The following is an 18,659-nucleotide window of genomic DNA, read 5'->3' as shown; positions in this document are numbered from 1 at the left end:
TTTAAGAGTTTTAGGATTTAGTAGTATATTCTAGTTGTTTGTTTACTTTTTATCTCATTTTATTATTTTTAAATAGATTATATTATTATCTTAGAGTTTTGTTAGAGTTGAAGTTTGTGTTATCAATAGATAGTAGTTTAGAGTTTTAGATTAGAGTCTTAGCTTAGAGTTTTAGTTAAATTTAGTTTTACTTAATAGTATAGAATTTTAGCTTAGAGTATCATCTTAGAGTTTTTGTTAGAGTTCTAGTTTAGTTTAGTTTTAGTTAAGAGTTTAGTGTTTTTAGCTTAGTCTTAGTTTAGAGTTTTTGTTTAATTTCTAGTTTAGTTTAGTTTTAGTTTAGAGTTTTAGCTTAGAATTAGAGTTTTAATTAGAGTTCTATTTTATTTTCGTTTTAGTTCAGAGTTTAGTGTTTTTAGCTTAGAGTCATAGTTTAATTTTATTTATATTTATAGTTTAGTTTAGTTGTATTGAAGAGTTTAGAGTTTTACCATAGATTCTTAGCTTAAAGTTTTAGTTAGAATTAAAGTTAATTCTAGTTACAGTAAATAATTTAGAGTTTTATCTTAGAGTCATAGCTTAGAGTTTTAATTAAAGTTACAGCTTGGTTAAGATTTAGTTAATAGTCTCAAGTTTTAGCTGAGTCTTAGCTTACAGTTTTTGTTAGAGTTCTAGTTTAGAGTTGTTTTACTTAAGAGTTTAGAGTTTTACCTTAGAGTCTTAGCTTAGAGTTTTTGTTAGAGTTCTAGTTTAGTTTAACTTTAGTTAAGAATTTGATGTTTCACCTTTGAGTTTCAGTTAGAGTTTTAGTTTAGTTTACTTTTAGTTAAGAGTTTAGTGTTTTACCTTAGAGCCTTAGCATAGAGTTTTAGTTAGAGTTCTAGTTTAGTTTTAGTTAAGAGTTTAGAATTTTAGCTTAGAGTCTTAGCTTAGAGTTTTTGGTAGAGTTCTAGTTTAGTTTAATTTTAGATAAGAATTTGTTGTTTCACTTTTGAGTTTTTGTTATAGTTCTAGTTTAGTCTAGTTTTAGTTAATAGGTTAGTGTTTTGACTCAGATTTTTATTTTAGAGTTCTAGTTATAGGTTTCTTTTAGTTTAGTTTTAGTTAATAGTTTAGAATTTTAGCTTAGAGTCTTATCTTAGAGTTTTTGTTAGAGTTCTAGTTTATTTTAGTTTTAGTTATGAGTTTAGAGTTTTTGGCTTAGACTCCTTTGCTTAGAGTTTTTGTTGAAGTTCTAGTTTAGTTTAGATTTAGTTAATAGTTTAGAGTTTTAGCTTAGAGTCGTAGCTTAGAGTTTTTGTTAGAGTTCTAGTTTAGTTTAGATATAGTTTAGATATACTCGCCAGAAAAGGTTAGATTAGGTTAGCTTATCATGAGCGCTCATGATAAGCTAACCTAATCTAACCTAACTTAAACGTGGAGAAACCTAACCTAATCTAACCTATGGTTTTGGTATTTCTATGCAATTTTATGGAATTTTGTGGTTATGCTAGTTTAGACTAAACTTCAACTCTAACTAAATCTCTAAGCTAAGATTCTAAGCTAAACCTCTAAGCTATAACTCTTAATTAAAACTAAAATAAACAATAACTCTAACTAAAACTCTAAGCTAAGAATCTAAGCTAAAACTATAAACTCTTAACTATAACTAAACTAAACGAAACTTCAACCCTAACTAAAACTCTAATCAAAGACTTTAAGGTAAAACTCAAAGCTTTTAACTAAACTAAACTAAACTAAAACTCTAAGCTAAGACTATAATATAAAAATATAACCTATTAACTAGAAATAAAATACAATATAGATAATACAAAATCTCTAAGCTAAGACTCATATATTAAAAATATAAAATATTAACTAAAACTAAACTAAACTTGAAAAGTAAATGAAACTAGAAGATATTAGTCCAGTCTGAAATTACAAAATCTAAACTAAAACTAAACTAGAATTCTAACTAAAACTCTGATGCTAAGACTCTAAGGTAAAACACTAAACTCTTAACTAAAAGTAAACTAAACTAGAACTCTAACTGAAACTCAAAGGTGAAAACATCAAATTCTTAACTAAAGTTAAACTAAACTAGAACTCTAACAAAAACTCTAAGCTAAGACTCTAAGGTAAAACTCTAAACTCTTAAGTAAAACTAAGCTAAACTAGAACTCTAACAAAAACTGTAAGCTAAAAGCTAAAAATCTAAATTCTTAACTGTAACTAAACTAAACTTTAACTCTAACTAAAACTCTAAGCTAAGACTCTAAGGTAAAACTCTAAACTCTTAACTAAAACTGAACTAAACTAGAACTCTAAATAAAACTAAACTAAGACTCTAAGCTAAAAACTCTAAACTCTTAACTAAAACTAAACTAAACTAGAACTCTAATTAAAACTTTAAGTCTAATCTAAAACTCTAAACTAAAACTAAACTAAACTAGAACTTCAAAAAAAACTGTAAACTAAGACTCTTAGCTAAAAGCACTAAACTCTTGACTAAAACTAAACTAAACTAAAACTCTACGCTAAGTCTCGAAGGTAAAACTCCAGACGCTTAACTATATCTAAACTAAACTAGAACTCTAACAAAACTCTAAGCTACGACTCTAAGCTAAAACTCTAAACTATTAACTAAATCTAAACTAAACTAGAACTTCAACAAAAACTCTAAGCAAAGGACTCTAAGCCAAAAACTCTAAACTCATAACTAAAACTAAAATAAACTAGAACTATAACAAAACTCTAAGCTAAGACTCTAAGCTAAAATTCTAAACTCTTAACTAAAACTAAACTAAACGAGAACTCTAACTAAAACTCTAAGCTAAGACTCTAAGGTAAAACACTAAACTCTTAAGTAAAACTAAACTAAACTAGAACTCTAACTTAAACTCAAAGGTAAAACATCAAATTCTTAACTAAAATTAAACTAAACTAGAACTCTAAAAAAAACTCTAAGATAAGACTCTAAGCTAAAATTCTAAACTCATAACTAAAACTAAACTAGAACTCTAACTAAAACTCTATGCTAAGACTCTAAGGTAAAACACTAAACTCTTAACTAAAAGTAAACTAAACTAGAACTCTTAACTGAAACTCAAAGGTGAAACATCAAATCCTTAACTAAAGTTAAACTAAACTAGAACTCTGACAAAAACTCTAAGCTAAGACTCTAAGGTAAAACTCTAAACTCTTAAGTAAAACTAAGCTAAACTAGAACTCTAACAAAAACTGTAAGCTAAGACTCAGCTAAAACTCAAGACTCTTAACTAAATCTTAACCAAGCTATAACTTTAAGTAAAACTCTAAGCTATTACTATAAGCTAAAAATCTAAATTCTTAACTGTAACTTAACTAAACTTTAACTCTAACTAAAACTCTAATCTAAGACTATATGGCAAAACTCTAAATTCTTAACTAAAACTAAATTAAACTAGAACTCTAAATAAAACTAAGCTAAGACTCTAAGATAAAAACTCTAAACTCTTAACTAAAACTAAACTAAACTAGAACTCAAAGTAAAACTCTAATTCTAAGCTAAAACTCTAAACTAAAACTAAACTAAACTAGAACTTCAACAAAAACTGTAAAATAAGACTAAGCTAAAAACACTAAACTCTTAACTAAAACTAAACTAAACTAGAACTCTAACAAAAACTGTAAGATGAGACTCTAAGCTAAAATTCTATACTCTTAAGTAAAACTAAACTTAACTAAAACTCTAAGGTAAGTCTCTAAGCTAAAACTCTAAACTCCTAACTATTACTAAACTAAACTTCAACTCTAACAGAAACTATAAGCTAAGACTCTAAGCTAAAACTCTAAACTATTAACTAAAACTAAAACATAAAGAAAGAAAAACGAGCAAAAATGGGGTTTTTATAGGCCAAATGACGATACTGAAAAAACAAAGCGAAAAAAGGGCCCTTGAAGCCCTTGAAGAAAGGGCTATTTTGCAAAGTTCTTGTAAACCTGAATTTTGGGTTCGTTTTAAAGATGACATTTTTTTATTTATGGGAGCATGGTGACGAGTCTCTGGGTTCTTTTGTTCACTTGCACAATTCCTTGGATTCAAAACTGAAATTTACTCAGGGATCAGAGATAGAGAGGCGTCTTCTTTTCTTAGATGTTCTGGTGCACCGAAATGATTCGTGTTTCGAGTTTAGTGTATATAGAAAACCCACACATAATGACCGTTACTTAAGTTATTCCTCCAATCATTCTCCTGTTGTGAAAAGAAGAGTTGTCACTTATCTAGTTGATAGAGTATTGAAAGTCTGTTCAACACGCTTCTTGGATTTAGAGCTCAACCACCTTAGAGATATTTTATTTGGGAATGGTTATCCAATTAGTTTAATAAATTCTGTAATTACAAAACGCATTAAAAGATTATCAGATAGTTGCACAGAAAACACAAATCAAAGGGAAAATTCAGTTTATCTTGGTCTCCCATACATTAAAGGGATTTCAGACCAAATTTCAAAAAATCTAAGGAAAAATAACATTTACACTTATTATAGACCCAGAAAAACTATCAGGTCCCAAATTTATCAAGGTAAAGACCCTATTCCGATAGGTGAAAACTCCGGTGTCTACAGAATTCCTTGTTCGTGTGGTCTTTGGTATATCGGAAGAACAAATCAGCGACTAACAGATAGATTAACCCAGCATTCTAGTTCAATTAATAATACACTTAAAAAGCGGAAAAAACCAGAAAATTTTGACTCTGCCCTTGCAGAGCACATTTTTGAAAAACCAGACCATACTATTTTGTTTAGTCAAGCTAGTCTTATTTCGCATGATAAAGGTATTGTCCAGCACTACAGAGAAGCTGTTGAAATTTATAAATACCAACATTTAGGTCTAGCTTTAAACAGAGATTCCGGTGATTTAAGAATAAACGAGTCATATTTCGGTTTTCTCAAAAGAGACGCCGATACTTTAGTAATCCCTGAAATAAACCTTGAACCACTTTCTCAGTCATCTAATCAAACACGTGAACAACCCCTTAGGTCTCAAAGGGTGTCTGCAAGAAATGCCTTAATTAAAATCCGAAATCAAATGACATAGTTTTCCAACTTATTTAATTGCTGGTTCGTTTTGTTTTTTTGAGTGAATGAATTGATTCCTTTCATTTATCAGTTGCTCGCTAGTATCCGTCGATGGCAGTTCATGTTTTTTTGGATTTTGTGCAAATCGCGGATATTGGCGAATAACTCCCTGTTATGGTTGTTAGGTAGTTGGTTTTAATTCTTTTAATTTTTGGCTTTTATTGATACATCGTTTCGTTTCGCGCTGAAGAAGAGAGGCGTTTGTCCTCTCGAAATATTCGCATTGTTTTTTCAGTATCGTCATTTGGCCTATAAAAACCCCATTTTTGCTCGTTTTTCTTTCTTTATGTGATGTCAGGCCAATGTGGTTTAAGAAATTAAAACTAAAACTAAACTAAACTAAAACTTCAACAAAAACTCTAAGCTAAGACTCTAAGCTAAAACTCTTAACTAAAACTAAACTGAACTAGAACTCTAACAAAAACTCTAAGCTAAGACTCTAAGCTAAAAACTCTTAACTAAAACTAAACTAGAACTCTAACAAAAACTCTAAGCTAAGACTCTAAGCAAAAAAAACTCTAATCTTTTGACTAAAACTAAACAAAACTAAAACTTTTAGGTAAGACTCTAAGCTAAAAACTCTAAACTCTTAAATAAAACTAAGATAAACTAGAAATCTAAATAAAAATAAAAGTTAAAACATCAAATTGTTAACTAAAATTAAAATAAATTTCAACTCTAACAAAAACTCTAATCTAATACTCTAAGCTAAAACTTGAAACTCTTAAATAAAACTTGAAGAAACTAGAACTTTAATTAAAATTATAAGCTATGACTCTAAGCTAAAACTCTAAATTCTGAACTGTAACTAAACTAAACTAAATTAGAACTCTGAATAAAACTGTAAGCTAAGACTCTAAGCTAAAAACTATAAAATATTAAATAAAACTAAAATAAAATATAAATCTAAATTAAACTCAAATTAAAAAAAACAAACTCTTAACTAAAATTAAAATAAACTAAAAATCTAAAAAAAAAAAACTCTAAACTCTTAACTAAAACTAAACTAAACTTCAACTCTAACAAAAACTCTAAGCTAAGACTCTAAGCTAAAACTCTAAACTAAAACTAAACTATACTAGAACTTTAACATAAACTCTAAGCTAAGACTCTAAGCTAAAAACACTAAACTCTTAACCAAAACTAAAATAAACTAGAACTCTAACAAAAACTCTAAGCTAAGACTCTAAGCTAAAACTCTAAACTAAAACTAAACTATACTAGAACTTTAAAATAAACTCTAAGCTAAGACTCTAAGCTAAAAACACTAAACTCTTAACTAATACTAAAATAAACTAGAACTCTAACAAAAACTCTAAGCTGAGACTCTAAGCTAAAACTCTAAACTCTTAAGTAAAACTAAACCAAACTAGAACTCTAAGCTAAGACTCTAAGGTAAAACACCAAACTCATAACTAAAACTAAACTAAGCTAGAACTCTAACTGAAACTCAAAGGTAAAACATCAAACTCTTAACTAAAATTAAACTAAACTAGAACTCTAACAAAAAACCCTAAGCTAAGACTCTAAGCTAAAACTCTAAACTCTTAACTAAAAATTAGTCAAACTAAAACTTTAAGTAAAACTCTAAGCTATGACTCTAAGCTAAAACTCTAAATTCTTAACTGTAACTAAACTAAACTTCAAATCTAACTAAAACTCTAAGCTAAGACTCTAAGGTAAAACTCTAAACTCTTAACTAAAACTAAACTAAACAAGAACTCTAACAAAAACTCTGAGCTAAGACTCTAAGCTAAAACTCAAAACTCTTAACTAAAACTTAACCAAACTACAACTTTAAGTAAAATTATAAGCTATCACTCTAAGCTAAAACTCTAAATTCTTAACTGTAACTAAAATAAAATAAACTATAAATCTGAATAAAATTATAAGCTATGAATCTAATATAAAACTATAAACTATTAATAAAAACTAAGCCACCTTATAAATCTAACAAGAACTCTAAGCTAAGACTAGAAGAAAAAAAAAACTCTAAACTTTTAACTAAAACTAAACCAAGCTAAACTTTTAGCTAAGAATGTAAGCTAAAAACTCTATAATAATAACTAAAACAAAAATAAACTAGAACTATCGCTGAAACTCAAATGTAAAACATCAATCTCTTAACTAAAACTAAACGAAGCTTCAACTCTAACAAAAACTCTAAGCTAAGACTAAGGTAAAACTTGAAACTCTTAACTAAAACTTAACCAAACTACAACTTTCAGTAAAATTATAAGCTATGACTCTAAGCTAAAACTAAATTCTGAACTGTAACTAAACTAAACTAAATTAGAACTCTTAATAAAACTCTAAGCTACGACTCTAAGCTAAAAACTCTAAACTATTAACTAAAACTAAACTAAACTAGAACTCTAACAAAAACTCTAAGCTAAGACTCTAATCTAAAAAAAACAACTACTAAATAAAAATAAAACAAACAAAAACTTTAAGCTAAGACACTAAGCTAAAAACTCTAAACTCTTAACTAAAACTAAACTAAACTAGAACTTCAACAAAAACTCTAAGCTAAAAACTCTAAACTCTTAACTAAAACGCAACCAAACTATAACTTTAAGCTAAGACTCTAAGCTAAAACTCTAAATTCTGAACTGTAACTAAAATTAAACTAAACTAAAACTCTAACAAAAAACTCTAAGCTAGGACTCTAAGCTAAAACTCGAAACTCTTAACTAAAACTTAGTCAGTATCATAAAATATTAAAAAATGGGGGAGGGAGGGGGAGGAGGGGAGGGGGAGGAGGTGGGGGAGGGGGAGGAGAGGGAGGGAGAGGGAGGGGGACCCTTTGGGGGCCAAGGGGGGGGAGGGGGCCTTTGGGGCCTGGGGGGTCCTTTGGGGGTCTGGGGGGGGCCTTTAGGGCCGGGTGGTCCTTTGGGAGCCCGGGGGGCCTTTGAGGACCGGGGGCTTCCTTTGGGGTTGGGTAGTGGGATCGGAACCCATTGGGGTTGGGGTAGGGGACCTCACAACATTGTTCAAATGGAACTTGTGTATTATAAGGACCACAGAGTTTTACCCTCAAATTCTCTTCTAAAATCATCTTTTAAATCATCTTTTAAAATGTCTCTAATTGTTTCGCCGAAATAATTCCATAACCTGTCTAAAACAGTTTCGCCCAAATAATCCCTAAACGTAAATTCAGCGTGTTCCTTTTGTTTTTGGCATCTCTGCGCTGAGGCATTTCAAATTAATAAGAAACCTGATTCCCGCGCTAAAACAATTCATCGCTAAGATGTTTCTTGGAGAATTGTTTCCATGGCAATGTTTATTAATATCTTTTGGAGTTTGACCAGTAGAACTGTTTCCGAGGCAAAGACACTAATGACTTGGATCTATTCCTGGAGAATCGTTTCTAGGCGAAAATTTTTAAAGTCTGACAGATGATGTCATTGGTTTATTGATCTGTCAAGAAAGGGGAATTAATTTTTTGTTTCTAAGGGGAATTATTGATTCACGATAGGGGAATTGAGGTCGACAGCACAGGTGTTCCAAATTTCTGGAAACTCATAACATTTGCCTCGAGCAACAACATGAAGGAAGTGTCATTGACCTGCTCCCATTAGACTCAATAATCCATTAAAGTGAGAAAGTTTCTGGTTTTCCATTCTCACTGACAAAAACCATAAAAACATACATAAATGTGAGAAAGGTCCTGTTTTTTCAAATTCTCACTGACAAAAACCATAAAAACATACATAAATGTGACAAAATTCCTGTTTTTTCAAATTACCACTGATAAAATAATTAAAAACACCAATAAATTTTAAAAAGTTCCTGTTTTTCAAATTATAGATTACAAAAACCATAAACTGGAACTGAAAAACATAATATAACGCGATAAACACACATAAAAATCCAAGAAAACATCCATAAATGTTAAAAAGATCCTGTTTTTTCAAATACTCATCGACACAATCCATATACATCTCAGATCTCTGTCCATCTTAGGTATACTGTCCGAATCAATTGAGGCCCTTCTACTCACACGCTGTTGAAAGACGTAAAGTGTAGTAGTGAGCTTCAAAAAGATCATGAGGTGTTTCTACCCCTCAGTCATGTTAGCAGAAAGAGAAAGCTGGAAGAAGAATACTGTGGGGATGTTCAAAGACCGAAACGGCCTAAGATGTTGAAAATGAGAGAGAAAAAGACGAAATATATGCAGCAAAAACGCAAAGAAAACCTTGAAAAGTATGCAAGACAAGAGAGAAAAGCACAAAGAATTGTACGGCTTGAAAGACACCGTCAGTATATGTCACAAAAGCGAAATAATATGACTGAAGAAGAAAGACTTTCACAATCCCAAAAGAGAACTGAACTTAGAAGGCAACGTTTGGAAAAAGAAACTGAGGAACAGAGACAGATGCGTCTTAGAAGACGTCGTGAAACATTAAAAAATGAGACAGAAGAGCAAAGGATTGCCCGTTTGGCTAAACGTAAAGAAACTTATAAAAGGTTTCTTGAAAAAGAGACTGAAGAAGAACGGCGGAAAAGACTTGATAGACAATACAAACGTCAAAGACTTCTTAGGCAAAGGTTACAAAAACATAAAGCTTTAAGTAACTCCATAGGAACTGAAGGCGTCTCAGAGATAGAGGTAATCTAATATAAATTATCAGATTCAAATAAAACGATAACCCTCATAAACTGGATAGACTTTGATGTGTTACTAACTAAATGTCACTCAAATTTTTTATCAAGAATTTTGTGGATTTGTAATTTTTTACAGGAAATAGCTCGTCATTATAATCGATCATAGGAATAGCCAAATTGATTCACTGTCCTTGTAGAATTCTGAACAATTTTTTTTTTATTTATTTATCCTGTGTTATATACCGGACTTTATTCCAGACGTGATTCAGTTCGTTAGAGTATGGAGCAAGTAAGCTATATATATATGTATATATATATATATATATATATATATATATATATATATATATATATATATATATTATATATATATATATATATATATATATATATATATATATATATATATATATATATATATATATATATATAATAACATTTATTCACCTACCATCTACAAAAATAGATTATATTGGAGCACTACAAAAAGAAAAAAGAAAAGAAGAAGAAACCAGCTTAAAAAAGATAAAGATACAACACTCATTGTAATTCACGACACTCAAATAAATGCTGGTGAGAAACGTCGTCTATCTAATTTAACTTTTAGCACTGAATTATTTTGAATCCTAGACCATTGTTTGGATGGCTCTTTAAGACCATATTTTTCAAGGCGGAAATTCCTATAACGCTTGGGTATGTATAGTAAAAATTTGCAAATTTATAGTAGCACTTTTTGACGTTTTCAGTGTCTCTCACTGACAGCATGTGGAATGCACCGGCAAGGTAGGTTATGTGTGGTAAGCACACTGAACAATAAATCGGGGCAAGATATTTCCTGGAGTAGCGTCCGCGATTTGGCACTACAGAGGCATAAGCACAAATTGCATAAGCACAAAATGGCTTTAGTTGTTTGCTTAACAATTACTTGTCTGATTCCAATGATTGTTTCTGCAATCATAATACCAAGATATCTCAGCTCTGATACCGTAGGGACACCATGATTTCCGAGAGTGACAGAATCACTTTGCGGTGCATTAAAGGACAAAAATTCACACTTAACAATGTTGATAGAAAGCCCAATAGATTGAAGGTCCCTTAGGAGTCGATTCGGGTTCTCTTGTAAGTCTGCTTTGGATCTACTGAGCAGAAGGCCGTCATCAGCGTATTCCAAGTGAGATAGGTCAGTACCATGCAATAGGAGAGAGGGCGAGGTACGGTCTAGAATCTTGGAGATGGCATGTTTGAAAATAAGAGGACTAAGAACGCTGCCTTGCCTCACACCTCTTCTGATTTTTACAGGATCTGTAATAGTACCTCTCCACTTGGCCAACACAGTCACATTTTCGTACCAAAACTTTAGAGTACTCACTATGCTCGAACTTACTTCATTGTGCAGTAGAGCATTCATTGCTTGCATGTGATTGACGCTATCGAACGCTTTCGATATATCAATAGTACGCATATACAGAGGCGACTTTTTTTCTTTCCGAGTCCATATACTCGGAATCATTTTCATTCCATATATATATATATATATATATATATATATATATATATATATATATATATATATATATATATATATATATATATATATATTGTGTAGCAATAATTATGTATATATGTATTTTTTCTCGAAATCAGCTCCATATTTTTTCGGAAAATTGGTATCCTGGGATTTTCTGGCCTAAAAATAAAAATGATCTATATAAGTCAGAAGCTTGATAAAATTCGTTTAGAGCCTTTATTTGGGAAAAAAGTGTCATGTGAGTGACGTCATTTTTATGAATGCATTCGAAAAGCATGCACACGTCATATTTGCCTCAGTAGTGGCTGTATCGTTTTTAGTGTCTGTGATGTTGACAAGATTACACAAGAAACATATGATTGACAAGAAAATATGAGTACATTTCAAGAGAATAAATTACATCATTTTCTCCCCCCCCCCCAGGAGTGAAAGTATCTTTTTTATATCTATGACGCATGTAACGTTACACAAGGAACATAGGTCAGTATAAAATACCAAGTGTAATTAGGCTCTTTGAAAAAAGTGTCTTCGGCAGTTTCATAATGCCTAGAGGATAAATGAAGAACGTAGACAATCAAATGCAGCAAAACCAATCCGAGCAGATAAGGCAAAAGATATTAAAAAATGTCTAAAGTAATGATAAACGAAAATGAAAATTAAAGATATACATTCAGAATACTTGCGTCAGCGACAATTACAACGAGTCAAAAACAAATGTGAAGAACAAGAAATATGCGGCTACAATACATGCGCCAACACGAATTATAAATGAAAGTGAAGAACGAAAAAATATGTGGCTAAAAGATATGCCACAGTGAGAACAAAGAAGTATGTTGTTAGAAGATAAGTGGTAGCGAGAATTACGAGCGATATCGAGAAAGCGAGTATCAGAACATGTCAAAAATAAAGTGAAAAACAAAGAATTGTGCTACTAGAAGACAAACGACAGCAAAAATCAGAACGAGTCAGAAATAAAAGTGAAGAAGAAAGAAATTTAAACGAGCAGTAATTGTGTATGTATTTAATTATGTATGTATGTATTTTTTCTCTAAATCGGCTCTATATTTTTTCGGAAAATTGGTATCCTGCGATTTTCTGGCATAAAAAAAATGATTTATATAGGTCAGAAGTCTGAGAAAATTTGTTAAGAGCCTTAATTTTGGAAGAAAAAAAATACCAAGGGTGTCGTCATATTTATGAGCATACATACGTCATGTTTGCCTCAGTAGTGGTTGTGTCGAAGGTTATGGACCGAGAGATTCAGTGAGAAATGTGTATTTGAAACTGAATATTCTTCCTTTTGCTGGTATATTCCTTTTTTATCAATCTATGTTAATGTTTGATATTATTAATAACCTAACCGCAGAGCTTTTTAAAGACATGTTTATAACTGATGTGGACTTTCACAATTATAATACAAGAAATGCAGATGCATTTCGGCGGCCGCAGTGTGAAACATCCTGGTTACAGTTCTCTACTCGGCATGTTTTCCCAAGCTGCTGGAGTTATTCACCAATTGGGGTTGTGCGCGAGCATGACCGAAGTATTTTCCAGGGAAAATTGAGGGATTTTTGTAATAATATTTATCAGTTTGTGTGATTTTTTTTTTTTTTTTTTTTTTTTGTTTTTTTTTTTTTGTAGTGGCATAATGAAATTTTTAGTTGGGTTGTTTTGTTTGCCCGTGGGCGGGGGCTAATGTTTTGTTTTTGTTTATTTATATTGAATTTTGTGTTGGAAGTTGGAGTTGGCCTAACGAACCGAAAGGTTCCTTGGCGTTTGTTTTTTATAATTTATTTCTAAATAAAATCATTCTCCTGAAAAAAAGAAGAAGAAACATGTGGTTTACAAGGAAAACCATATGACTGACGTCATATTTATGAGTACATTTCAAGAGAATAAATTAAATCGTTCCCCCTCTCCCTCCCAAGGAGTGAACTTTCGTTTTTATATCTATGACGCATGCAACATTAGAAAGAAAACATAGCTAAGTGTAAAATACCAATTGGAATTAGTTAATTTACAAAAAGCGTTTTAAGCAGTTTCATAATGCCTAGAGGACAAATGAACAACCTAGACCATCAAATGTGACAAGACTAATCTGAACAGCTAAGGTAAAGTGTATTGAAAAAATGTCTAAGGTAATGATAAACAAAAAGAAGAACAAAGAAATCTACAGTCAGAATGCTTACGTCAGCAACAATTACAAGGATTCAGAAACAAAAATGAAGAACAAAGAAGTATGCGGTTACAAGACATGCGATAACGAAGAGTAGAACGAATTAGAAATGAAAATGAGGAACAAAATGCGGCTAAAAGATATGCCACAGCGAGAACAAAGAAATATGCTGTTAGAAGATAAGCGGCAACGAGAATTACAAGCAATAGAGAAAAAGTAAGTATCAGAACGAGTCGAAAATGAAAGTGCAGAAGAAAGAAATATTACGTTAGAAGAACAACGCCATCACAATCTTCATTACATTTGCATTACAATTGCGCCAACAAAATGTGGCGCAAAACCCAGTACAAACCTACAAAGATGTCATAAACTACGCAACTGTTGATTACAAGTCATTGGGACCCTTCAACGTTATATGTATTCCCTGGGGAGCCCTCCATTTTCCCGAGTGAAGAGTAACAAACAAAGGTGACTCATTTCAAGGTTGCTACTTGCAACGAGAATCAGTGTATACAAGCCTGCCACATGCCAAGGAATTTGTATTTTTCCCAAGTTGGTTGTGGTGAACAAATTTGGCGCCATGAAATAAAGAAGAGGCTCACATTGTCTGCGGTTAGAAGAAAAGGGGCAAAGAGAATCAATTTATACAAGCCTGTCACGTAGCCGTACTGGCACCCGGTTTCACAATCGGCTACATATTTTTTTTTCAAACTGGCGCATTAAAATTTCTGGCCACAAAAATGATCTAAATAGGTCAAAACTTTAAGAAAGAATTCGTATTTTTCCCAGGGTGGTTGTATCGAACCTATGGTGACGGCATGACATCAAGAAGAGGCTCATACTGTCTGCGGTGAGAAGATAAGCGACAAAGAGAATCAATATATACAAGCCTGCCACGCCAAGACATCAAGAAGACTTCTTGACGCCAAGACATCAAGAAAGAGACTCAGATTGTTTTCGGTTAGAAGACAAGCGTCAATAAGAATCCATATATAGAAGCATGCCGCGTAGCCGTGCCGGGGCCCAGCGAGAAGCCGCCAGGCTCTCGGTAGTAAATATATATGTGTATATGTATCATAAACTTATGAGTAATCTTTCGGGTCCTGTCTCAACGAGGCAAACACAACAGTTATTCGCAATAGCGATTCAGTACGAAATGTTAATTAATTAAATGTTAAAGCTTCAGTAAGGAATGTGTATGAAAAAATTAAGATTTATCAATAACAAGCCCTAGGGATTTTGTGTATAATTATGTTCAGGTATTGTAAATATCAGGTGTCTAATTGTTGTTGTTTTTTTTGTGCATTTTCTGCTGGGTCCGATTTTCAAACGCTTTGGATCCTCCTTATACCCTGTTAAACGATAGTCTTTCACGCTCCTTGGACTGTCGCAACCAGATCAACGTGTTATTTTGTTTATAGGAAATTAAAGCTCGGAATGCCTTATATGATGAAAAAAAAAATCATTTTAAGAATAAGTTTAGAAAAATATTATAGTCAAATTAAGAGCTTTAAAGATGTCGAGTTTACGTTCATTAATATTTTTGTATATTTGTAATTAGGCTTTGTATCTGGACTGCGCTAAGGACCTATCTCTTCTTTTTAAGCTAGGTTAGTTGATTGTTTTTAACTCCATATATAATCACTGTTTTTTGGATATAATATTTATTATGCTTTTTTATGATTGATTTACCTTGTGGTAGGACAGTGAATTCATGCTCTGCTTGACAAAATGCGCACCATGTGGAGGATCATTATTCTTTTTGGTCTGGAGAGTCCATGAAATACGGACCATGATTCGGCGGAATTTTGGCAAAATATTCACCAAGTTTTGTCTTAATCCAACAGGCATTCCTTAAAAGTTTGTTTTGAGTACAGACTCGTAAAACTCTACACAGCTTATTTATTTTTCAAGCCTTTATTCGTACTCATTGCTCTTATTGGTATTGTACATACTGAAAGCTGCCATGTTTCGTTCCTATTCATTCCATATCTGATGCAAGGGGAAGTTCTTTAATTAAATTTTGCAGATAATTTTAATAATATGTGGAGTCCACTTTCAAGAATAGTGAGGATTTTCACCTCATTATTCTGCCAAATAATAGCAAATAAAACAGAAACAAAGGCCGAAATCTCAGTTGTCTTTTTTTTTACGGTATGAAGTTTTTCAAACCCAGAATTGACCTCAAATAGACCCTCTACTGGCTCTTTCGAAAAAGAAAAAAAACGACGAAAAAAGCAGTGCTTGCAGTATCTAGTTTTTTCTTTTTGTAGCAATGGCACATGTGGGTTTAAAGTATTTAGTATATCTATCCTGTGTGCGGAATTATGTGTAATTATGTGAGTTAGTTTTATGGTATTCTGTGTTTGTTTTTTTATGTTTGTTTTTGTTTTACAATTGTCATGTGCTATTATTTTGGGACATTTTTTTGCCATGGCCCGAGTCTATCTATTTATCTATCTCTTATGCGCTCAAAGAGTACTTATGACAAAAAAGAGTTGATTACTTTAGCACTGAACATCAACTTACGTTTTCTTTCTTTTCAGAGGTGGAATTTGTTTCTTTTCAAAGATGGAATTTATTGCTCCTATCTGATCATGGTGTGAATTTAAGAATTCTTAATTTTTAACTAGTTTAAGTCTGACTTTTTCGTATCTGAATACTTGCATCTTTGTCCTTATTTTTTCAGGAACATACCATATTGCTCTTAGATTTAGCAAAAAATTTGCTGACATCATCCAAATCAGCTAAGCTGTCATCCTCTGAATCGATGACATTGAAACTAATATTGCAAAGGTATCAACCTAAGGTGGCTGGGATTATTGATAATGGTATTGGATGGGAAGTGTTCTGTACATGTGTGAAACAATCGGAAGAAATGTTCAAACTAGGCCATGAAAAGTTTTCAGCAGGAGAGATTATACTCGGACAGGTAATAATTTCAATGTTTATTTTTTATTTCTGAATCCTTAGTCAATCAGTCAATTTGATCATACAATCAATGTATTTAAAGAAACCAGATAAAAAATTACAGAACCTTAGACCCCCACAAAGGCTCTTTGGCTGGTGAGAGTGGGAGACTAAACATTCCATTAAAAAATAGCACTAATAATAGCACACTTACATTCATTACATTAAATTACAGCACTAATTAAGCATTAATTATATTAACTAATAGCACAAAAAAAAAAACAAGTTGAAAAGGAAAGATAGAGGGGGAAAATAGAGGGGAGGAGAGAACCAACTCTCTAGACATAGGAGGTGGTCAGTTAGGTTTTTTTTTAATTGTCCATAAGGATGACATAACCGAATTTTCATGGGTAGGAAATTCCACATGGAGGCATAAACATAGAACTGGATTAAAATATGATTTTATGGTTTTAGTTTTATGAATGAAAATATCCATTTCGTTTTCGAGAGAAAAAAAAAATACACAAGATTTCTTTCGTAGTTCAGAATTTAAAAGATGTAATTGTTTGAAGAAGTTCGGGAGGAGTCCATGAAGATACTTAAAAATGAAACAAAACGAAGGAAGATGTATATAGACTGGCCATCCTATAAATTAATGCTGAGTTGACCTGTCACCTCAGACACTAATTTAATTACTCTTTTATGTATTTTAGATACTGGGAGGGTAAAAGAATAGAATATTGTTAGCCATACTATTGGACAGTAGCACATATAAGGTTGAATGAGAGAGTGAAAGAGGATCTTTGTTATTGAAGTAGGGAAACAATGAAGAAGCTTCCGAAGAACTCCGAGGTCTCTGGAGAGCTTAAATTTTACTAGAGCACTGTGGTTTTTAAATGAAATATTTTTGTCCAATAAAATACCCAGGAATTGAACATGTCTATCAGGGGGACGAGTTATATCACCATGAGTAGTAGAAATAGTTTAAACCAAAGGACAAGAAGTACCATATCTAGAAAAAAAAATTAGACTAGATTTAGGCCAATGTGATTAGCATCGAACCAAGCGAAGGTTCTTTTGGGACAAAATACATTTTCATGATAAGGGAAGATTCCTTAATTTCTGGACACCCAAGAGTACTATCATCTGCAAATGCGATAGCACTGAGTCTTGAGCTGTCTCTCTAGGTGGGACAAAGTTGTGATCAGAGATACTGCAGCAACTTTGTTTAGTTTGTTCGGATACAGCAATGAAAACATAATAAATAAACGTAAGCAATAAAACGGGTCCTAGGATACATCCTTGCGGGACACCAAAATCAACATGGAATTGATCTTGAAGCTTATACTGATAAACGTTTCAGACAAATAAGTTTCAAACCAATGATAACTGTTTCTCTGTGTTCCATCTTGGAGAGTACGATTATATGTGATAAGCTATCAAACGCTTTTCTGACATCAAGGAAATATGCAGCTGGAATTATGCCTTTATCAAGTTCCTTGTGAATGAACTTCAGCAAGGCTATGCAAGCATGTTCTGTCGAGAACATGTCAATTTTCTTTTCTCAATTGTATTTTGTTTTAGCCTTTTTCATGTGACGCGGTTCAATTTTCTTTACTCGTCCTTATAGAAGCGGCTTATGTAATGAGCTTTATACCCCTTTTAAATCTAATGTAATTATACAATTTGAAATTTTTACCAAACATGTGAAGGATTCATTAATAAATAATTTCTTAGACCACCCTGCCCCTTTCCATCTATTTTACTTTTCGTTTGTATTTAGACACAGTCAATCAACTTCGTTCTTTTCAAAATTTCCAAAGAAAATGTCTAAACCGTAGGTTAACTCCAGTTTTTTTTATAGCTTATCCATGAATTAAGTTCTGATTTATACATTAAGTGACCTATTGTAGCAGATGCTGTACTGTTTTGAAAATACTCGATGGTTTCTTATAGAGCGATTAATAATAATAAAAAAAAACTTTCCAGAACATAAGTAAAGAGTCGACTGAAAATCTAAAATGAGCAGAAACAAATTCCTATGACAACAAACTTAAGACGACAAGAAATTGCTATGGATATAAATTCAAAATGAAGTAAACTACAATGAATAATCGTATCAATCTGATTGATAACAGATATTGCTGTAGATATATAAATAAAACCAAAAGCGAGCATAAAATAAAACGAATGACCAAGTCAAAGGTTTATGATAGTCAGTCGTTACCGCGCGTTGCTGCGATTTCAAAAGAAAGGAAATTCAATGAAAATTTCTCCTGAAAAATTCCCTCTTCAAAGTTACACTCTGCGCCCCCCCCCCCCACTCTCCCTTCATAGG

The 18,659-nt window shown here is 32.1% G+C and overlaps 1 protein-coding gene across 1 annotated transcript in view; it reads left to right on the top strand.

The window, feature by feature from the left end:
• The window catches only part of l(2)k09022 (HEAT repeat containing 1 homolog l(2)k09022), a 175,236-nt gene that overhangs the window by 99,399 nt on the left and 57,178 nt on the right, over positions 1–18,659 (top strand). The window contains exon 15 of the mRNA XM_089096772.1: positions 16,101–16,343. Within this exon, the coding sequence (XP_088952898.1) occupies positions 16,101–16,343 (243 nt within the window). The remainder of the gene's footprint in view (positions 1–16,100; positions 16,344–18,659) is intronic.

Source organism: Artemia sp. Qi Xiang Cuo, chromosome 11 (genome assembly GCF_049724085.1).
Source record: "Artemia sp. Qi Xiang Cuo chromosome 11, ASM4972408v1, whole genome shotgun sequence".
NCBI classification, from domain to species: Eukaryota; Metazoa; Arthropoda; class Branchiopoda; order Anostraca; family Artemiidae; genus Artemia; species Artemia sp. Qi Xiang Cuo.
The sequence above is the reverse complement of the archived record's forward strand: the minus strand, read 5'-3'. Positions and strand labels throughout refer to the sequence as shown.